A 23951-nucleotide genomic window follows, 5' to 3' on the forward strand; every position below is an offset into this window, starting at 1 on the left:
ACTACATTTACTCCTCCTGGGCAAAGCGACGTAGTACTATGTCGCTCAGCCAGAAGCCTGTAGGGGGCGAGCGCATGCCACATTCACGGGAATCCCCGCCGGTCACTCGCGTTCTCCCGCTGGAGAGGGAGAAAGGCAGGCGGCTGATGTAAACAAAGCCGCCTGTCATTCTCCCTGGTGTAACTGCAGAGATCATACGATCCTGCTATGTACGATCGTATGTCTCTGTGGTTACATCAAAAGCCACGCCCCTTGACAGTTAGAAGCACCCCCTAGGGACACACTTAACCCCTGGAACTCTAATAAAGTTAACCACTTCCCTGCCAGTGTCCTTTTACAGTAACAGTGCATATGTATAGCACTGATTACTGTAGTAATGTCACTGGTACCCCCAAAAGTGTCAAAAATGTTAGTCAGGGGTCCGATCTGTCTGCCGTAATGTCGCAGTCCCACAAAAAAAATCGCAGATCGCCGCCATTACTAGTTAAAAAAAAAACAATAGAAATGACAGAAATCTTTTCCTTAGTAAACGCAATAACTTTTGCGCAAACCAATCAAAATACGCTTATTGCGATTTTTTTTTTTACCAAAAATATGTAGCAGAAAACAAATTGGCCTAAAATGTTAAGAAATTTTGATTTTTACTTTTTTGGGGCATTTCATATAAAAAAATGTGAAAAATATTGTTATTTTTTCAAAATTGACTCTCTTTTTTATAGCACAACAAATAAAAATCGCACAGGTGATCAAATACCACCAAAAGAAAGCTCTATTTGTTGGAAAAAAAGGGCATCAATTTCATTTGGGTACAGCGTCGCACGACAGCGCAATTGTCCGTTAAAGTCATGCAGTGCCGAATTGCAAAATAGGCCCTGGTCTTTGAGCAGCCAAATCCTCCGGGGCTTAAGTGGTTAAAGCTGGACACCAGGCACTCATTTTTTTATTTTGATATATTCCTCACAGGGTAGGAATCCACTTTGTGTTCACCAGATGCCTTTTATTTCTTGTATATAACTGTTTATTTAGAACTTTTTTCCAGTTTACAAAAGGTAACATAGAAGAGAAGATATTCCACAGATACAAAATAAAAGGATATCAGTGCAATCATAGTACACACAGGGCCGGCCCTACCATGGGTCCCGCTGGGTCCATTGGACCCAGGCAGAACTTTGAGAGGGCAGCAAATTGACACCCAAGATTTTTTTTCCAGCAGTTTTGTGTGTCATCAGTTTGCAGCACGTTACGGGCGGCATTTCCCCATCTCACACTGCCACCCGTAGTGCAAACTGACGAGTATGAGGAGGCGGAGTGTCTACTCTGGGGAAACATCCCTCACATAATCGTGGTGTGCGCAATGACGTCAGACATCATCGCACTCCATCTCACGCAGGGCAGGCTGGATCTTCTAGGGTGGGGTAAGTGCAGACAAAGGAGGACTAAAGACAGACAGTGGGTATTTGGTGGATTGGTCTGAATTTATGGAAGAAGATAACAGTATTAATAATAATTTCTAAATTTTATATTTATATAAATTAATAGATGTGAGGGCCTTTTGGTGAGCGTGATTTTTTTTGACAGGGAGGGGCAGCATTTCATTCTTGGACCCAGGCAGCACAATGTCTTGGGCCAACCCTGAGTACACATTTTCTGACTTCATAATGAATGTGCATTAGATACATTGTGAACAATAAAGATACTTTGACACCCATAGCAGCGATAACAACCAGTGCAATCAGCCACCCCAAATGCCTTTTAAAACACAGTTACTACCCAGTAAATGTAGCAGTGACATCACCACTGTGCTGTACAAAGCCTGTACAGAGAGCAGAGATGTGGGCGGGGCCCAGCAGGCTCCACCCACTACAGGCTGCATGCAGACAACTACAGGAGGGGGCGGAGACAAGACCAGTCACTCTGCATAAGAGGAGACAGCAGCAATGACTGGTCTTTATTACAGGAAGCTCCTGCAAAAAGGGAAGGTTTCACACTGGTTTTTAAGCTTTAACACTTTCCCTGAATTTAGTATAGCCTCAGTCACCGACATGAGAATGAGAGGGAGGTTCACTGAATAGCATTACAGTAAACCCCCCTCCATTGCGGGGGTTACGTTCCGGACCCAGCCGCGAAAAGTGAAAATCCGCGAAATAGAAAAACCCTATTAAAATGCATTGTAGGCATGGTTTTTTTTACTGTCACTGTACGTGTAGAAGCATTTTAAGGTCTTTAAACACACTTTTAAAACAATAGAAACTCCTTTAAACACATAAAAGATACTTAGAGACAGAGCAAGAGCTATGAAAAACACAAAAATCTTTCATTTTTAATGATTTATATAGTAAAATAACATTACAAAAAAAAACGCGAATTACCGGGACCGCAAAAACTGAAACCCGATGTAGCGGGGGATTACTGTACTGAGAAGAGGCTTAAAGCGGAGTTCCGGGCACAGAAATCATTTTTCAACAAACATACCCCCGGGACAGTCAGGGCTAGCACATTCCACAATGGCTAGCCTCTGATCTGTCCCGGTTCGCACTTACCTTTTAGAAGAAATACTCACTTATAAAATTTCTTCCACAGCGTTTCCATCTCTCTTGTGGGCAGCTGAAGCCGGCGCGGTCCTCTTCGGCGTCTTCTTCCGCATCTTCTTCTCCCAGAATGCGCCTGCACCGGCCCCTCTCGTCACTTCCGGTGTGGCACCGCATTCCTCCACAGCTTCTGGGCATGCCCAGTAGCTGTTTAGCAGGGGAATGCGGCGTCGCCCGGAAGTGACGAGCAGGGCCGGTGCCGTCGCATTGATTCGTGGGAGCGATGACGTTCAGCTCCCAGAAATCAGTGCAAGCCCGGAAGTGACGGCGGAGCCGCGGCGCAGAGGGAGGAAGTGAAGACTAGGTGAGTATATTCGATCTTCAATTACAAGGTGAGTTAATAAAAAAAAAAAACCTAACTATCCAATTCCTTTTCAGGTGAAGGAGAACAAGCGGATGGGCACAAAAAAAAATATCGATTTTGTGCCCGGAACTCCGCTTTAAGTCCTATCTAGAAGCCCTGGGAAATACTATCTATGGATTATAAAATTTCGATAGTCTTCCTAATTTGCTTTCTTTCTTTGCAAGCAAGGCTGGATCTAGAGGGGGTGCTGGGGTGGGCTGTGCAGCCCAGATCTTGGTCTTGCCCCCTCAGGACAAATGCTATCAGCAGGCAGGGGCTGACTGTCAACTTTTGGCCCAGGGGGCAAGCACAAACCAGAGGCCCATGGTGCAGCACCTCGCCCCCCCCCCCCCGCACCCCACTCTCCCTCTTCCCGGCCTCCTCCTGACCCTCATTCCAGGCTGAAGCTCTGCTCCAGGTACTCTCTACACAAAGGCCGAAAACCGGGTTCCTGACCTGGCCAGCAGGGGGCAGTTGGGGGAGCTGGGACAGCTCGGTTGGGGCATGAGGCATGGAACCAGCCTCTGCTCAGACACAGTTTACACCATCCATGCCGGTGTTGGTGGGGGGGGGGGGGGTTTGGAGGCCTGCACTCTGTCGTTTTCTTTAACCCGCACTCTAACCCGCTCAGCGGCAAGGACTTTTTACTTCTCTTCACCAGGAATACTTTAGGCATGTCTGTGTCAGACGTGGTGCAGCCTTTTTACGTGGCATCAGAGCGGCCCAGGGGGTAATTACCCCCCTGCCCCCTGGCCCAGTCCTCCCCTGTCAGCAGGGCGGGCCAAATAATGAAGCGATGAAGCCCAGTCCAACCACCGCTGGGTTGATGCTTTGCACCCCCAGATCAGACAGGTTTGATCTGGTCCTGTTTTCAGGCTGGGATCCTGGCTTTGAACCTTACCTAATATACAACCTGCATGCATTGTGTATACTCTCCCCTTGTCTGTGTAGGTTTTATTCTGGACTCTCTGATTTCCTTCCACAATCCAATAACATAGTGGTAGGTTAGCTGGCATCCACCCAAATTACCCTGTGAACTTTACTGATTACAAACACCATGTACCTAAACTACTCATTTTCAGGATAATTAAAAAAGAAGGCAATCTAATTAAAAAGGAAATCACTCCTTAAAATAAGGCACTGCAGAAACCACAAAAATACATCCAAAGAATACTTCTGTCTGCTTGCCATGCAAAAGGTGGATAGCTAATGTGAAAACTGATAATTCCCCAGGACAACAATCCGCAAATCATCCATCCGACTACACATCCAGGAATCCGGCTATTCTCACATGCTGCTCAGTGGTGTAAGCGGAACTTTACCCATAACACCCTGATAAAAAATAATGTTCTTTAGCAATCAACATACATTCAGCATTAATACTTATGCTATTAATATTAGTGTGTGCTGTAAATTGCCTTCAGCATTGGTCCAGTTTCTTCTTGCTGTATCAAGCGCCTGTTAACATTGTGTATTTCAGTTTCTTGCTGTAGGCTGCTATTTTGCTGAAGCCCAGAGCCCCTGAACAGCAGTAAATCATAAAGTGAATAAACTAAACCCATTGATTTAATGGTTTCAAAAAACAGTTTAATTCCTGGATTGTCAGGATTACTAACTGTCACATTTGCTTGTGTCCTCTACCAAACCGTCAAACCATCAAATGGCTGGTGTCATAACTGATCACATGTGCAGCACCATGGCAGTTGCAGATCAAACAGAAGCAGCTTCCTTGGCTGTAAATGATAGTAGGGTTTATTTCCGCTTTAAGGCTGTTAGCAGATCGGCCTTTATAAACTTGGCAGTGCCTAAAAATGGAGCATGTGCATAGCAGGGTGAAACTGTGTATTACTGGATTTTAAACATTATAGACGCTTGTTTTTAATGCTTTACATCGCTATACCTGCAATAGGGGCCAGCCTGAACTTACTAAAGTTCCATTTTAACTCCAGGCACAACCTCAATGCAAGGATCTTTTTTTTTTTTTGCCCAGGGTTTGGCTTTAAAGCAACCCTGTCACAATGTTGTTTTTAAAGGTTTTTGTAGAAGGCAATAATTACTTAAATTTCCTGATATCCACACCACGGGTGTCCATTCCAATAACTGGATCTGGTCCTCTGAAGTCACAGAAAAACTGACACTTCAAGGACAGAATGTAAGAATCCCTGGAGAATAGTTAGAAGGTGGGAACACCTTGGGGGACAGCTGTGGGCTGGAGCTGCCAGTGGTGGCTGTCAGGTGAGCCCAGCCACATTGGAGAGGAAAGTATTCTGTTTCTTCTTTTATAAGGTTCTTCTACCTGACTTTTTTATCCTAGCACCAGGGTTGCTTAACCTGTTCCCGATCGCCCTCCGCCGATTTACAGCGGCAGGGCGGCTCTCCTGCGCAAACCGACTTAGACCTATGTTGGTCACGCACCTGCAGCTAGGGGGTGAGCGCGTGCCGCCGGTGGCACGCTCCCACCCCTACTCGGCAGCGGGGACTCCGATGAATGGTTCAGGCGGCTCTGATTGACGCATGATACCCGCAATCGTTCCCCGCTGAAAGAGAAGGACGGTCAGCTGTTGTAAACACAGCTGACCGTTCTTCTCCCTGGAATGATCACAGAGCGCCTGTGATCCTTCTATATAGGATCACATGTGTCTGTGAAAATTTCACAAGCCACGCCCCCCCCACAGTTAGAATCACTCCCCTAGGCTCACATTTAACCCCTTGATCACCCACAGTGTTAACCCCTTCCCTGCCAGTGTCATTTATACAGTAACAGTGCATATTTTTAGCACTAATTACTGTATTAATGTCACTGGTCCACCCAAAAGTGTCAAAAATGTCAGTTAGGGGTCCGATCTGTCCGTCGCAATGTCGCAGTCCTGCAAAAAAATGCAGATCGCCGCCATTACTAGTAAAAAAACAATAAAAATGACATAAATCTTTCCCGTAGTTAGTAGACGCGATAACTTCTGCGCAATCCAATCAAAATACGCTTATTGCCATTTTTTTTTACCAAAAATATGTAGCAGAAAACAAATTGGCCTAAAATGTTAAAACATTTTTGATTTTTACATTTTTTTTTTTTTGAGAATGTCATATAGCAGAATGTGAAAAATGTGTACAGGAGCATCATGGGAAACGCAGTCCCAAACCATCTGGCGTGCCATCGCTGGCTTAGACTGTTGAAAGAGAAGCCACACAAGGAGCCAATCAGTTGTGCTGCAGTGCTCACATGCTCAAAAGTGACATGATGATAGGAGGGGAGAGCAGAGAAATGTGCTCAACAGTCTGCTGCTTCTCTTTTTTTTCCCAGTCCGCTGCTTCTCTAGTCTCTGACCAGTCTCTGGCTGGGGGAGGGACAAGACCTAGAAGAGTTGGAGTGCTCATCATTCCACAGGACCTCAATGGCAGGAACCCCGCATTACAGAAGCTGGAAGAAAGGTATCATAGATTGCCCCCTATAGGTGTCTTTTTTAATGCTTATTCTGCCTTTCAGCAAGAGGGGAAGGAGCCCAGTTAAAAAGTTGAATTTCCATGGAGTACAAAAGCCATTGGGGCAACATGACAGCCACACAAGTAGCATTTTCAGAAGAGGTCTCTGTATACTCTACAGTATTGTGCTCTGCAGCCGGCAGCACCTGACTATGATGTGAAATAACTGAAGCATAGAAGAGAGATGGCAGAAAAAGACCAAGTGGTGCCTCTCTGGTGCCTCTGCCTCTGCCCTGTGCCGTTCTGAAAATGTGTGTTTCAGGGTCAGATAAGAATATAGAGTGTGTGATGTCACGTGGCTCATCTCGCTCATGCCTCTCTCTACATTACACTCGTCTGTTAAAAAAAATCATTCACTAGATATTTTGTGAGATCTCAGCAGAAAGGTTTTTTTTTTTTTTTTTTTTTTTTAACAGATCACACTCCATCTCACGCATTCCTCCTGCTGGTGATCTCCTGATGATGCAACCCAGAATTCTTTGAAGGAGGAATCAGGACCTCCTTCCTCCTGCTGGTGATCCCTCTAGTGATACCTAAAGATCTATATGGGGGATCAGGACCTCCTGCTGGTGACCCCTCTAGTGATACCTAAAGATCTATATGGGGAATCAGGACCTCCTGCCCCCTGCTGGTGATCCCTCTAGTGACAACTAAAGATCTATATAGGGGAATCAGGACCTCCTTCCTCCTGCTGGTGATCCCTCTAGTGATAACTAAAGATCTATATGGGGAATGAGGACCTCCTTCCTCCTGCTGGTGATCCCTCTAGTGATAACTAAAGATCTACATAGAGGAATCAGGACATCCTTCCTCCTGCTGGTGATCCCTCTAGTGATAACTAAAGATCTATATAGGGGAATCAGGACCTCTGTCCTCCTGCTGGTGACCCCTCTAGTGATAACTAAAGATCTATATAGGGGAATCAGGACCTCTGTCCTCCTGCTGGTGACCCCTCTAGTGATAACTAAAGATCTATATAGGGGAATCAGGACCTCTGTCCTCCTGCTGGTGACCCCTCTAGTGATAACTAAAGATCTATATAGGGGAATCAGGACCTCCTTCCTCCTGCTGGTGATTCCTCTAGTGACAACTAAAGATCTATATGGGGAATCGGGAACCTCCTGCCCCCTCCTGGTGACCCCTCTAGTGATAACTAAAGATCTACATGGGGAATCAGGACCTCCTTCCTCCTGCTGGTGATTCCTCTAGTGACAACTAAAGATCTATATGGGGAATCGGGAACCTCCTGCCCCCTCCTGGTGACCCCTCTAGTGATAACTAAAGATCTACATAGGGAATCAGGACCTCCTGCCCCCTGCTGGTGATCCCTACAGTGATAACTAAAGATCTACATGGGGAATCAGGACCTCCTGCCCCCTGCTGGTGATCTCTACAGTGATAACTAAAGATGTATATGGGGAATCAGCAACTCCTGCCCCCTGCTGGTGACCCCTCTAGTAATAACTAAAGATCTATATAGAGATATCAGGACCTTCATCCTCCAAAAATGCTGCAAGGAGGATTTATTTTCACCACAAAAGAAGCGCACCACCCCAGTGTGAACACATTCATTGATTTTAAAGGGAAGCATTTATTTTGAACTTTTCAGGTGCTTGAAAAGCAATCTGTGGTGGATACCTTTGACAGACAATGAGGAGCTGACATATTGCATGCTTTACTCCCATACATTGCATGTAGTTGGATGGCGCTTGTTGCACAGCCCCATTCACTTGACTCTGAATGCAACAAAGGGGGGTGGGGGTGATTATTTTTGCACCAATGCAGTGCAGCTGCAGCATTTGTACACTGCCACCTAGCTGCCTTTGCAACCTAAAGCGCTTGTTACCCCAACACTTTTATTTTCCTGATATGTGCCTGCTGTACCATGTACTTGTATGAGAAAGTATCCATTGTTCTCTTTGTATTGCTTCCTTTGTGGGAAATCTCTGGTGCTCCTGCCAGTCCCTCTGCTTACCTATTAAAAACTGACCACACTAAGCCAGAGTGCACAGCATCCCCAGCTCTAAGGCTGCATTCACACCTCAGCATTTTGAATTGCAAGCAGATTAGCTGTGATTGTGCCCGCAATTTCAAAGCGCTGAGGTGTGAATGACAAATCGCAGAATGCACATTTGAGATGCCATTCAGTTTATTGCCACCTAAAATCTCGGTGCGGGTTTGCTGCGATTGCAGCACGATAAATCGCGTTGCAATCGCGGCAACCTACATTGCGTGAAGCTTGTCACCCAAAAAAAGCCCAGGTGCTATTTTCTGAGCGTCATTCTTCATGCGATGCAGGGTGCCACGATTGCAGCGCGACAATTGCGGCAGAAGTGCACCGCGATATTAGGTGTTATTCAAATGAATGGCATCTCAAATGTGTGTTCTGCGATTTGTCATTCACACCTTGGCACTTTGAAGCTGAGGGCAGAAAGGTGGCAAATCTGCCCACGATTCAAATGCCGAGTTGTGAATACAGCCGTATGCAGCTGAGAACAGAGGGAATGTGATCACTAAGGCTCCATTCACACCTAGGCTTTCCGAATTGTCACAAAACATGGAGCAAGCTGGCCATCCTGTTACTTTCAATGGCACCCCAATTGCGGCACAGTTTTGCCGCAATTGTTGCCTAAAAAGTCGCAGTAAAATGACACAAGCAAAATTGCGGGACGCATGTCGCCCAAAAAAGACCTGGAACTTCTTTTGGGCGACAGGCGTCCTGTGATTTTGTTTGCGCGAGTTGTTGTGATTTTGCCATGACTGCAGTGCCATTGAAAGTAGCGGAATCGCAAGTGTGTCCTGCTTTTTGTGGTGATTCGGAATCGGGGGCAGAAATGCAGCGATTCCGCCCTTGATCCGGAACGCCTAGGTGTGAAAGGAGCCTCATAAAAAAAAGGTATTTATGTTTTTTTTTTTATACCTATACAAAAATGTCTTGCCTTTCCTTTCTGATTTGGGGGGGGGGGGGGGTAAGAATACGAATACAGATGTTGTTAGATGAGTGTAGTGTGGATGGCTCCTGTATGGAGGGAAAGGCATGGATGAGCTGAGCCCCGAGTATAGGACATAGGGGGGTGGTAAGAATACAGATGTTGGTAGGTGAGTCCTGTATGGAGGGAGAGGCATGGGTGAGCTGAGCCCGGTGTATAGGACATTGGGGGGTGGTAAGAATACAGATGTTAGTAGATGAGCTGATCCCCATGTATAGGACATTGGGGGGGGGGGGTAATAATACAGATGTTAGTAGATGAGCTGATCCCTGTGTATAGGACATAGGGGGGGGGGGGTAATAATACAGATGTTAGTAGATGAGCTGATCCCTGTGTATAGGACATAGGGGGGGGGGGGGGTAAGAATACAGATGTTAGTAGATGAGCTGATCCCTGTGTATAGGACATAGGGGGGTGGTAAGAATACAGATGTTGGTAGGTGAGTCCTGTATGGAGGGAGAGGCATGGGTGAGCTGAGCCCGGTGTATAGGACATTGGGGGGTGGTAAGAATACAGATGTTAGTAGATGAGCTGATCCCCGTGTATAGGACATTGGGGGGGGGGGGGTAATAATACAGATGTTAGTAGATGAGCTGATCCCTGTGTATAGGACATAGGGGGGGGGGGGTAAGAATATAGATGTTAGTAGATGAGCTGATCCCCATGTATAGGACATTGGGGGGTGGTAAGAATACAGATGTTAGTAGATGAGCTGATCCCTGTGTATAGGACATTGGGGGGTGGTAAGAATACAGATGTTAGTAGATGAGCTGATCCCTGTGTATAGGACATAGGGGGGGGGGGGGTAAGAATATAGATGTTAGTAGATGAGCTGATCCCTGTGTATAGGACATAGGGGGGGGGGGGGTAATAATACAGATGTTAGTAGATGAGCTGATCCCCGTGTATAGGACATTGGGGGGTGGTAATAATACAGATGTTAGCAGATGAGTTGATCCCCATGTATAGGACATTGGGGGGTGGTAAGAATACAGATGTTAGTAGATGAGCTGATCCCCATGTATAGGACATGGGGGGGGCTGGGGGGGGTGGTAAGAATACAGATGTTAGAAGATGAGTTGATCCCCATGTATAGGACATGGGGGGGGCTGGGGGGGGTGGTAAGAATACAGATGTTAGAAGATGAGTTGATCCCCATGTATAGGACATGGGGGGGGCTGGGGGGGGTGGTAAGAATACAGATGTTAGAAGATGAGTTGATCCCCATGTATAGGACATTGGGGGTGGTTAGTGCAGTAGATGAGTTGATCCCCATGTATAGGACATGGGGGGGGCTGGGGGGGGTGGTAAGAATACAGATGTTAGAAGATGAGTTGATCCCCATGTATAGGACATGGGGGGGGCTGGGGGGGGTGGTAAGAATACAGATGTTAGAAGATGAGTTGATCCCCATGTATAGGACATTGGGGGTGGTTAGTGCAGTAGATGAGTTGATCCCCATGTATAGGACATGCTGTGCTGTCCTCTCCCCGCCCCCAGGATCTGTGATTTCCCCGTCGTGTTGTGACTGGCACCTGGCTCATCTGCTGCCAGCTAATCCTCACTTCCTACCTGTCCTCCCCTCCTCCAATCCAGGAGGAGGAAGGGAGGAGGCGGGCGGGGTCAGCGGTCCATCATCCCCTCCCCGGCTCATGAATATGAAGTGTTTCCCCGCCCCCGGCTCCTCCCTCTCGCTGTGGATAGATGAAGCAATGAGTCAGTGTGCTCGCAGAGGGCTCTCCGCTCTGCCTCTCATTGTTCGTCTCATCGGACGGGCTGCAGCTGATTTGCAGGAAAGAGAAGAAAAGGCTGAGGATCAATAATAGAGGAGAAGAGAGGAGAGGGGGATAAAAGAAGAGGAGGAGGAGGAGGAGGAGCGGGCACCGTGCATGCTGGAGGAGCACAGCGCAGCTCTCCCATCATCGGCGTCTCAGCGGCTCCGGGACTACAAGAACGGACGGCAATGCTCTTACGGAGGAGAACCCCGTCCGCCGGCTGGTCAGCCTTCAGGCTTCTCCTTGTCTTGCTGTGCCTGCGGGTGAAGGTAGGTGTGTGTGTGTGTGTGAACCTACCGGGAGTACATACGGGCATTTCTATCTACTACTCCTCATCATCCTCCTAGAGGATCCCCACCATGCATCACCTCTGCAGGCTGTCACACTGGGAGCATGCTTCTTCCATGGATCTGCTTTGGCTGCACCCCCTGGTGTTGGGGGTCCCTGCACACTGTGTGGCCCTCAGATAGGAAAACATTTATTACTTTATCTCTTCCACACCCTGACATGGTGACATGTCTGTCCTTTATCTGTGATCTCCTTCCTCTCATCTGTCATTTATCATGGATCTCTCCTACAATATCACTATATATATATATATATATACTCCTACAATATCCCTATATATACTCCTCTACAATATCCTCTCTAACACTCTCCTGTATTCCTCGCCCATCACAAGGATAAACCATTCCTATATGGAGACTTGTCTCACTTTTTTTTCTATTAGATGAGTCCAATCAGATTTCACATTTACAGTCATGTAGACTAAAATAAACCTCCATATGCATGTGGAAAGCTTTGTGAATTCAGCCTTCTCCTGAAGGGTGATCCCGGTCTCTGACCGTCTCCTGTAGCGTGCCTGAAGTCTCCAATAATTCATATATCATGATCTTAGGCTCCTAACCACTCCTGTACCATGTATGCAGTCTGATTGTATCCTGTATCCTGCCCATAGTCTCCCAGAAACTTCTTTAGTATGTCTGCAGTCTCCTACTATCCCCTGTTGCATGCCATCAGTCTCCAATAATTCCTCCAGCATGTCCATAGTCTCTGATTATCTCCTGTAGTGTGCCTGCAGACTCCAATAACTTATTATGGTTATGGTCTTGTAACTTCTTCAGTATGCCTGGCCTGCAGTCTCTGACCCTCTCCTGTAGCCTGCCTGCAGTCTCCAATATTTATAATATTTTATGTTCTTAGGCTCCCAAAAACTTCTTTAGTATGTGTGCTGCATCTGATCATCTTCTGTGCGATATCTGCAGTCTCCAATAATTCATATATCATGTTCTTAGGTTTCCAACAATTCCTGTACTATGCCTGCAGTCTCTAAGCTTCTCCTGGAGCCTGCGTGCAGTCTCTGCTGAGCCTCTCCTGTACTATGCCTGCGTGCAGTCTCTGCTGAGCCTCTCCTGTAGCCTGCCGTAACTTGTATAGCATGTTCATAGTCTCCCACCAACTTAGTGTTTCTGCAGTCTCTGCTGAGCCTCTCCTGTACTATGCCTGCAGTCTCTGCTGAGCCTCTCCTGTACTATGCCTGCAGTCTCTGCTGAGCCTCTCCTGTACTATGCCTGCAGTCTCTGCTGAGCCTCTCCTGTACTATGCCTGCAGTCTCTGCTGAGCCTCTCCTGTACTATGCCTGCAGTCTCTGCTGAGCCTCTCCTGTACTATGCCTGCAGTCTCTGCTGAGCCTCTCCTGTACTATGCCTGCAGTCTCTGCTGAGCCTCTCCTGTACTATGCCTGCAGTCTCTGCTGAGCCTCTCCTGTACTATGCCTGCAGTCTCTGCTGTGCCTCTCCTGTACTATGCCTGCAGTCTCTGCTGAGCCTCTCCTGTACTATGCATGCAGTCTCTGCTGAGCCTCTCCTGTAGCCTGCATGCAGTCTCTGCTGAGCCTCTCCTGTAGCCTGCATGCAGTCTCTGCTGAGCCTCTCCTGTAGCCTGCCGTAACTTGTATAGCATGTTCATAGTCTCCCACCAACATAGTGTTTCTGCAGTCTGACTATCCAATGTGGCATGTCTTGATTGTCTGCAGTCTCTGAGCCTCTCCTGTAGCCTGGCTGCAGTCTCTGCTGAGCCTCTCCTGTAGCCCGCTGTAACTTGTATAGCATGTTCATAGTCTCCCACCAAGTTAGTGTTTCTGCAGTCTCTGACTATCCAATGTGGCATGTCTTGATTGTCTGCAGTCTCTAATAACTCCTGCAGCATATCCATAGTCTGATTATCTCCTGTAGTACCACTAACTCGTATATTGTGTCCATAGTCTCTGACCATCTCTTGTATGTCTGCAGTCTCTGTAATAGTAGATGGATAGTATGTTCAGTGTGGCCCTATGGGGATGTCAGGGGCCCCTATATCAGGCACTAGTGTTGGAATTCTTGCAGTGCTTGCCATGGTGCTCATAGGTGTGTTCTCTGCTCCCTATAACAGGTGTCTGTAGCGTCGGGCCAGTTCGAGTTGGAAATCTTATCTATGCAGAACCCCAATGGAGAATTGCTGAATGGGAATTGCTGCGACGGCAGCCGGAACACCGTGGACAGAAAGTGCACCAGGGATGAATGTGACACTTACTTTAAAGTTTGCCTAAAGGAGTACCAGTCCAGGGTATCGGCCGGAGGGGCGTGCAGCTTCGGCTCTGGATCTACCCCTGTCCTAGGAGGCAATTCCTTCAGCCTGAAGTACAGCCGGAACAGCGACAAGAACAGGATTGTGCTGCCCTTCAGCTTTGCCTGGCCGGTGAGTCACATGGGATCTTTGCTGAAACTTTCTCTTTTTATATCCTCCACTCTGAGTCTTTTATGCTTTTCTAGTCATTATGAATACTTTATTTTGCCATCAAAATGGGTCTGCAACCTCCAGGATCCCAGGTTGGACTTTTCTCCATGTAGGCACCACTAAGGATGCCATGGCACACACAGGGTCAGAAGTGTTGCAGATCCTTTTTGGTGGCAAAGGGTGTGGGGGGGGGGGGGGGTTATAAGGTTTAAAAGGAACCCTGTGCTGATCAAATGTAATTGCTGTTGCTTGATTGGCTGAAGCAGCAACTATGAAGCTGTTGGAGTCTTGAAAGCCAAGCAGCCAGCATTTTCCAGCTTCTGTATTGGTCTCGGCACAGACTTCCTTTAGGTAGGGAAGGCATCAGCTGTCAGTGCTGCTGTGAAGGGTTAATGGTTGCCAGTCTAGCGGGGATCTTCACCAGTGGTGGGGTAGTAGGCTGATCTCCAGGAGATGGGGAGGAGTGCCTGGCCACATAGAATGTGCTGCATGTGTGTCTTATGTCACCATGCGTTGATGCAAAGGTGCGCTATATAGGAATGCTGGTGTGAAATGCATTATTATTGTCAATGTATTAGAAGGTCAGGAGTTCGTTGTTTGGTGGCCAAGTAGAAGTGACAAGCCAGAAGTAGATTAATCTCCTTTAAACCTCTCCAGCGACGTCCGGCTGAGCCGTGTTGTCCAGACCCCCCCTCCCTTCCCTCCTATGGTTTATATTTGCTTACCTGCAGTTCCAGGAAGGATCCCGGCTATAATAACTCGGGTTCATAGGATGACGGGCTGAGCGCCTAACCCTGGCAGCTGAATAACCCTTGTTAGATGCACTTGCCTGTTAGCACGGCACTTTTGCCTAGGCTGGGGGCCGTGATGATTGACAGCTGTAGCCAACATGAAATCTGCAATGGCTCATTTGCACTGCTTCCTTCTGTGAAGAACAAGTGGGCTTCCATGTGGTTTAAATTGTTAAGCTGAAGCCAGCCTGGGTGGTAATTGGCCTTCAGTAACCCAGGGGAGACTGTTATTGCTTGGGTAAGCTATCCATTTCTTTTTTTTTTTTGCATGCTTTCGGAGGCAGGCCTGGAACGAGTCCAGGAGGAACAAGGTTTTTTTTTTTAATACTGTATCCTAATACCTACCGTATCTGCGAGCGCCCTCCCTGTTCCAGCGGTTGCCCTGCCCTTCCCCTCCAGCTGTGTCCTTCGCTCCCAGCCAGGTGTTGCAGGGTGGGTGAGCAAGTTCCACTAAATCAAGGAGTGCCACTTGGATTAATCATTGCTGTTTTTTTTGTTACGGAGACATTTCCTACCCTGTGAAGCAGCAATTCCAGAATCCTGTCTGCCTTTGTCGGAGAAATGAATTGCTTGCATAGGGATCCATTGGACCTCCAGCCTACATTGGCTGGGCAAGCCTTCATTTCCAGGGACACTGCTAGATCTGGGACACTGCTAGATCTGATTAAACTCCTCAAGTACAATGCTAATGGCTGGAATATACGATAAGAAAATCGGCTGAAAATTTGCAATCGGCCGATATTCTACTCTAAGTTAATGTCCAGCCATCAATGAGCGATATTGAGAACAAAAAATACCATTTAACAAAAATTCTGTCTCGTTTGCGAAAGAACGATATTCCATACGTTGGTGTTGAGGTCGTTCAGTTTAAATCTGTATAACCTCATCACGCACCAACACTGTTTCGATGGTCGGCGGGCAACGGTCGGGCGATATTCGGACCGTGTATGTTGGCAACGTTTTCGACCGACAAATAACTTTTTCAAAAGTCGTTGGTCGAATGATCGGGCGATATTCTAATCGTGTGTTCACACCATTGGGCATATTCTATAACCGAATAGGCAATTTTAACGTATTGTAAAAAATATATAAATTATAATATTGTTTTTTTTTTTTTTTTTATGTTTATTTTGTCCAAACCTCCAATAATAGACAGTTGACTGTAGTGCCGGTTCACACTATAGCGTGTGCGGCGATCGCATGTAATTTGGAGCGCACTGCTCCTTCATTACATGCGATTGGATGTGCGGTGCGAATTCAGCCATACACTTTGTATGGCTAAATTCGCACTGCACCCGCACAAGTCGCACATGAGGCATTTTTTTTCAGCCGCATCAGGATCGGATCGCACAGCGGTTCACACTTGTGCGATCCGTTCCTGTGCAACTGTCACATCGCACTTTTGACACCCCCAGTGTATCGCATATGGCAGTGTGAACTGCCAGATGTGCGTTTGCAATGCGGGAACAGGCTGCATATTCGCAGCCCGCATCGCACAAGTGTGACCCGGCACTGAAGGACTTTTTGGCACAGTTTATCATTTTTTTTTAAATATTAAAAATCAGACTGTCCTATTGAAGAGATAAAGTTGGCAACTATGATGGCCTCACTAGTACTTTGAAGTACTTCTCAAGAATTGGTATACAGATCGTTTTGTATTTGAGGTTTGTCTAAGCTTGGGAAAAGTTTACACTGAGATTATTCAGGTGGATCACTGCTGAGTATCACATGTGTTTGCACTTGACTTAATAATACTACTTGTCATGTTCTTTGAATATGTTTTGGCTGACGTGCAAACACTGCAATTGTTGTGTACTCAAAACAAATTTTGAGCCTTAATATATTTTAATTGAATACATTTTTACCCTTATTTCCCCTTTTGGCCGTTGGCCCACCGTTGAGTTGATATGGGCCAGCCGAGTCTCTATCTTGGCATCTTAACTGCCTTTTAAAGTAGATTTTTAATAGTTTCATCTCCCATACTCAAACATCATTAAACGGACGAGTAAGTCGTTCCAACAGTTGAGTTTTGAACTTTTTTAGATCTAATTGCATTGTTTTCTAATGCGTTACCCCCCACCCGTCGTCAAATTAACTGGATATGGTGCCTGCTTGTGTGTGGGCATCCAATGCTTAACCTTGAGGGAGTTTAATTGGCTCAAAGGCCAGTTCTCTTTTGTGTTGTGGTGGTTTCCAGTCTCAAGCTTTCAACCTTGTTGTTGCCCAATGGGACCGCAGTTATTTAAGTAATGAGGCCACCCTTGTTGTAGCACAGACCAGTATGGAGCCAATCTCCAACGCTGGGCTTGCTATATTGTCAGTTTCCCTGGAAGTTTGTGTTCGGCAGTCTGATTTATAAGTGGATCGTATAACACTCATAAAAAGAATGCAGAAGACTTTTTTTTTCCTCTTTTTCCTTGTGTTGGGACTACTTCTCCTATCAGCCTACTTTCCTATGCTGCAGTCCCAGTAATAATTTAATTTCTAGTTTTCGTTATTTAAAGCGCTACTGGCACAATCCCGTGGTTCACACAAGTAGCCTCTGTTGGTGGAGAGAGCCAGCTTTTGCTTGCAGTGAGATAAAACTGTTATCAAATATACCATCAAAGGGATAAAAGGTTTTATAAAAATCTGCGGTATTTGAAGTACTGCCAATGCATGTAGTGCCTCCATTGTTGTGCCATTTGACTTCACTTTCCCAGTCTTGCTTTGAAGGACGGGCTGCTTCGGATGTTTGCCTACTAACCTGAGGAAATAAACTCAGGTGTTTGATCCTGAACACACTTGTAATAATGTCTGAGTTATAGATTTATGAAGCACTATGGTTTCCTTATCTAGCAAGAGGCAGGACACAACACAACGTTGCCTTGTGCTGACGTTGGCGGTTTTTGTTTGAAACTTTCTTTACAGTGGACTCATTTATGCTCCCATAATAGTTTTTCATTTGTTTCAAAGGTTATCTGTTATGAAGAACTTATCTTCGCTATTTTTCACCAATAGGGGGCGCTCGATCATTGTAACATACATGGTCTGCATTTTGATTTCAGTTTATGAAACAGCAGCATTTTGGATTGTGGTCAATTCATGTAAATGTGCCTAAGCATGATGATGAGCAAGAATTCTGGTTGGTCATGTGACTCCTTGTTTTTTAACAGCATAGTTCAATGGACAATGGCGTACACCTAGGAATTGGGAATAGGCTTTCCTTATGCTGGCTACCTATGGGACATTTATGGATCTTATTTATTTATTTTTAATTTCCTTGTTTGCCTGTATATGCTCCATTATACATCTACTTAATAGAAGGTTTGCCAAGGTGGTTCAGGTTAAGCCATGTAGATGAAGTGTTTAAGGCCAGCCATACATGTTCAGTTTCCTTGTACAATTTTCCTAAACTAAACCAGTTTCAATTGTAGGCAGGCCCTTGTACTACATAGTTTAAGGGCCCTTTCACACTTGGAGTCCGTCAGATGGAGTCCGTTTTTTTTTTTTTTTTTTTTTTTTCAGCGGGGGATCGATCCACCAATCCCCCGCTGAGCAGGAGGATGACAACTGTGTCTCTGCAGAGACACAGCTGTCAGGTCCCCATGCATCTCTATGGGGGAATCGGATGGGAATGGACCATCTGTCCATTCTCATCCGGTCCGTTGGACCGATGGAAAATAGGGTTTCCATCCCTCCAGATATAACGGATCGGATGTCAGCGGACATGTCTCCGCTGACATCCGATGTCCCATAGAGATGCATGGGGTGACCGTTCAGATCCGCCAAAAAACTGACAGACTGATCTGACCGGTCCGCCTGTGAAAGGGACCTTAGGCAAATCTAAAAAGGAAAATTGAACATGTATGGCCAGCCTAAAGAGTAAAACTTGAGGTTACAGAATCTAAGCCCAAGGCCTCATACAACACTGGATGTTATTAAAGTGGCTGCAACTGCTGAAAGTTATGCGAACAGTCGCATGACCAGTCAAAACACATTCAGTTCAATGGATGCCAACCTAATCAATGTGACTTGAGTCGCAATGATAAAAAAAAAAGTTCCTGCACCACTTTTCTGCAACTTGAGTGCTATAGACCTACAATTTGTTTATTTCAGATACTTGTATAGCACCGTCAAATAACTCAGTGCTTTACACACATATATATCCACGTCAGTCCCTGCCCTCAAGGAGCTTACAATCTCTAAGGCCTCTACTCGTGTTCATACATAGGCCAATTTTAGACAGGAACCAATTAACCTACCAGCATGTATTTGGAGTGTGGGAGGAAACCGATATTCCCAGAGGAAACCCGCACAGGGAGAGCATACAGACTCCAGGCCGGTAGTGCCATGGTTGGGCTTCGAACCAACAACCCTAGTGCTAGGCAGAAGTGCAAACCACTTGGCTACTGTGTTGCCTCAATGTGAAATCACAAGTCGCACGACTTTGGTGTCGCAGCAGTGTGAACTGAGCCTTAAAGGATGTGTTGTGTTTTTTTTTTTTTTTGTTTTTTTTTTTCCTGCCTTCACTCCCTGCATGCTAGTCTATGTGCCCATGCATTTAGAGGCAGATAATATCCACTGCCAGCGCGCCCAGGAGCAGCGGCATTTTGGCAGAAAAAATGCTTGATGGGTCTTAACACATGTTAATGCTAAACACATTTGGTGCTTGAGCGTTAATTAATTTCAGTGGACAGAATAAGTTATTTTTCTAGCCAATTAAATGATTTTATGCCTACATGTGTTTACAAGTGCTTGGCATTTTTTTTTTCTTCTGGCAAAAGCTACTGCTAGGAGAAAATAGGGGAGCGTGCAAACATCCAGTGGGCTTGAGGCCTAAGGGCCCGTATCCTTTTTTTTGTTTTCCTCCCTGCATTTTTACCTTGTATGAGGTGATTGTAGCCGTATTTAGTGCACATATGACAGAAACAATTGAGTACTGTACGTGTTTTTTTTTTTTTTTTTTTTTGTACAAGCTTTCGGGTGTGTCCCCTTCATAGTTCCCAGCAGTATCACTGACAGTACTTAATGGTTTCTACCTTTTCCGGAAAAATGTTTCCCTTTTTAAATACTATGGGACTCTTCACACCTTTGCACTATGGGTGCGTTGTATGCACTATGGGTGCGTTGTATCTTTGGTGCAGTTTTGAAAACCGCACAAAAACGCAGCTCGTTTTGAGTCGCATGTCCATTTTTTCCCAGGTGCAGGCAAACTGAAAACGCATGTGAAACACCGCAAAATTGCAGGAAAAACCTCATGCCTTTTTTTTTACTGAGATTTTGCTACAGAGCAGTGGGAAAGGGCCGTAACTCAGGTTGGTTGGCCCAGTCTTTATGGAAGGGGCCAGTTTTTGTCCCTGGTCTGAAGCTGAAGGCTGATTTCTGATCTGTTGTCATAGGTGACCATACACAGCTGATGAAAGGGTTCGATTGTAGTAGCAGATGTGTGAATTTAGGTGCACTATAGACCTGACACAATGCTTTTCTGTGCCTTGTAGCGGCTATTGTTGACGCTGGGCCGGCTATTGTTGATGCTGGGCCTGCACTGACTCAGTGTTTGGTGTTCCTATACCATGCTCAAATCAAGAATTGGATAGCGGACTTCTCTTGTTGCCTTTGGTTAGTTAGTATTCAAAATACAGTGTAAATTTGAAGGCACTGGTTAGAAGTGGGGATTGACCGATTTTATTGGTGGGGTCGGTAACCGGAGGCCGATATTCACTTTTTTTTTTTTTTTTAGTATTGATCACAAACGAGCCGATACAACCAATATTTCTTCAAGTGGTTTTACCGGAGTGATGCCTGCAGCTATAGAGGCATTACCCAACAAAGCCGCGTTCGGCTCTGATCAGGTCTCCGATGTAAAAACCTGGAAGCATGACATCACTTCAGGGTACTGGAGCCTTAAAGGCGCCAAATTTATTCCACATTTAAAACAGCCAAACTTGGTGTTTTGAATGCTTTTAAGTGCAGAGGAGGGGACTGCAGATCCCTCCATAAAGAGTACCTGTCATTGTCTATTACTATCACAAGGGATGGTTACATTCCTTGTGACACAAAGGTGATTAAAAAATAAAAATAAAAATTTTGAAGGACAGTTAAAAAAAAAAAAAAAAAAAAAAAAGATTTAAATGTGCAGAATATCGGCACCTAATATCAGCCTGAAGGGTGACCAGAAAATCGGTATCTGCCGTGAAAAAATGATATTGGTCGACCCCTAGTTTGAAGTTGCTAGGTTACCAGCGGTGTGCATGCTGCCATCGCACGCTGTATATTCATTGCATTTGAGGAAGCAGCTGATTCTGTCCATTTATTCCTTCATTCTAACTACATTACATCACTTTAGTGTCCGCATTATGTTTGTGTTTGGTTTGGGTAATTGAATTTACTTAGGCCTATAATTAATAGTGGTATGTGCCGCTAATCCAATTGCTTAGGTCTCTCAGGCTGCCGAGAGACTTTAGAGGCCTACACATATGACAAGGGTGTTTCCCCCCTGCCTTGTATTTTATTTTCAGATTTCTTCTCCGGGTACATGAAAACCAGAGAATTACCTTGTGTATGATCCTGTCTAACAAACTGGTGGTGTTATTTTGTAGGCTAAAGACACCATTTGGTGTAATTATTATTGGAGTTTTATTGTTGTGGGATGACACATTGGTGTTGCGTAACCAGGCCTTTTAGAAAATGGAGTTTTTAGCTGAGAGCTGTCTTGGATGCAGGCTTGGAAAACTATTAAATTAAAATTAAATTATAAAAAGCAGTAAAATTGTGGTGGGGTTTGCATTTTGACATTGTGCAATCCAGCTGCTGTGTGAATATACTGGATTTTCCTTAATGTCATTAAAAATGTGGAGGCATGTGTGTGTTTTGTGGGGTTGGATTTATTTATTTTTCCCAAATGTTAAGTATCCATATGTATAATAATACTCTTAATAACTTTATTGGCTATATTTAGACACTATAGTTACATAGGGCCTTGACTAGACAGGCTCACCTCCTATTGCAGCCTTTCTCAACCTTTACCCTATAGGGAACCCTAAATTAAATTTTAGGCCTCGGAACATGTATTAAACCCAATTATTTGTGGGTCAGTGAGGTAAATACCTCCTAGATTGGTGGTCAGTAGGAAGAATGCCTCCTTTACAGACAGCAAAAAGATAATTGGGTCATTCTGCTGGTTTTGCACCAGGCTGTTGGCCCAGTGGATTTGGAGGCCTATTATGGCACTTTTTCCACTGCAAGTACCGGCTCGGCTCTACTCGGCCCTGCTTAGCCCGGTTTGCTTTTCCACTGCTGGTACCGCATGGTACGGTGTTGGAACGGTTCAGTACGGTACGGTATGGTTTGCTTTTCCACTAAAGTAGTACTAAAGTTAAGTGGGTGGGATAACAACGATTCTCTGACTAATCAGTGGCTAGTAGTGACTACATGCAAAGGATTGTGGGATATGGTACCTCTTGGAACCACAATCGAGATGGTACTGTTTTTGAGAGCCGTACCGTTCGGTTCTATGCAGTGGAAAAGCGCCACCGTGCCACTGTACCGAACCGTTCCTACACCGTACCATGCGGTACCAGCAGTGGAAAAGCGAGCTGAACCGTTCGGTTCCATGCAGTGGAAAAGTGCCACTGGATGGAAGCGGAATCAGCCACAGGTCAAGGAGCCCCAACCAACCTCTGGATGAACCTTAGGATCTCCAAGTTGAGAATGACGGGCTGTTCTATAGCCTGCAACCCAAGCAGAGCTTGTTCGATATACTGTCCTGGTCTTTGGAGCTGACATTCTTCCACAAAACTTACAATCTTTTATGTGTAAGGGATCATTTGACAGAGAACAACTTAATAAACTAGGAATTTTACATTTTGAATAAAATTGACCGATTTCAGATGAAGTTGGTCCAGTCTCTTCATTGACATGATTGTTGTAGCAAGCTGATATCATAGGTATACCTTGAGGCTGCAGATCAAATAATTCATGGAGTCATAAGGGTTGGCTGTGGAAAATATAAAGCACTCACAACTCAAAAAGACTAGCCTTCAGACCACTTGGCATAAGTTTAAATAGAAAAAAATTGGTTGCTGTAAACTAGTGCATGGCCTCATTCGTTGGTGTGTCTGAATGAAATACTGTTGCCTGCACCACCCAGACATTGAACTTTCATTTTTGTTTCTGCACAGTTTTGCTAGTGGAGGAATAAAATAAAGATAGGATTCCTATGGCCATCCTTCATGTCTCCTTTCCCACGTTTTGTAGATCTTCAATCACTCTTTGCATCATATCATGTGTATCGTTATATGTTGGCTTGCTTCTTAGTCATATTTTTATTTTTTTTGGCTGCCTGATGGTTTGTAGGCTAAGATTGATGGACACTGCTCTGGTATGCAGAATTCAAGGGTTAGGTTTATTTAACCCAAGGCACACCGTGGAATTGGAGTGATCCTATGAAGGGCAGTTCTACTGAAATGTCAGGGAACATACTTCCAGGACTGTCATACCGTTGGATAGGTCTGTCTCCATAGATTAGAAGGCCTTGTGCCAGGTAATGCATGCACAAGAAGGAAACTCTCCAAAATGAGGGGAAACCCCTTTTAAGGTTACATTCTGACCATACAATCAACTTTTAGATTTACCAAAACTATGTAAAATGAGAACCTAGCTTATCCAACCAAATGTGCGTAAGTCAGACAGGTCCTTGTAGTACATAGTTGTTGGTAGATGGAAAAGATTGTACAATCCTCAGAATGTAACCTGTATGGTGAGCCTTAAACCGGCCATAGACAGTCTAATTTTGAGCCATGTATGGGCAGGGTGAATGTCCCCAAGTTGATTCATCGATCAACTTGGATACATGTGATTATTGGTAGTGGCTGCTATAGCTGCTAGCAGTAATCACTGTGTTCTCCTGACGGGGACGGATTCCCCTGCCCTCACCCCTACAGGAGAACACAATGGCTCCACAGAAGGGATTCTTCCCTGCAAAATCGCTCGATCTATGGCCGACTTAAAGCCTAATACGCACCATTCGTTTTCGTTCAACCCTAAAAAATAACGAACCGCTCCGGTCGGAGCAGCTGTATTACCAATCCGGTGTTCATACAGCTATCTCCCCTGGTGAGCTGTTGTTCTGACAGGGGGATGCCCTGCCAGAACACTCCACACAGCGCTCTCAGCCATTGGCCCAGATCGCTGATTGGGAGACAGTTGGCTGCTGGTTTTCCAGCATG

At 45.5% G+C, this 23951-nt stretch overlaps 1 protein-coding gene across 1 annotated transcript in view; it reads left to right on the forward strand.

Annotated features, from left to right (window-relative positions):
• Window positions 1–11103: 11103 nt before the first annotated feature.
• The window catches only part of JAG1 (jagged canonical Notch ligand 1), an 87481-nt gene continuing 74633 nt past the window's right edge, over window positions 11104–23951 (forward strand). The window contains exons 1-2 of the mRNA XM_082252319.1: window positions 11104–11445; window positions 13607–13912. Coding sequence (XP_082108445.1) covers window positions 11365–11445; window positions 13607–13912 — 387 coding nt within the window. The 5' untranslated portion in view covers window positions 11104–11364. The remainder of the gene's footprint in view (window positions 11446–13606; window positions 13913–23951) is intronic.

The sequence above is a fragment of the Pelophylax lessonae genome (assembly GCF_965119305.1).
Source record: "Pelophylax lessonae genome assembly, chromosome: 3".
Taxonomy (NCBI): Eukaryota; Metazoa; Chordata; class Amphibia; order Anura; family Ranidae; genus Pelophylax; species Pelophylax lessonae.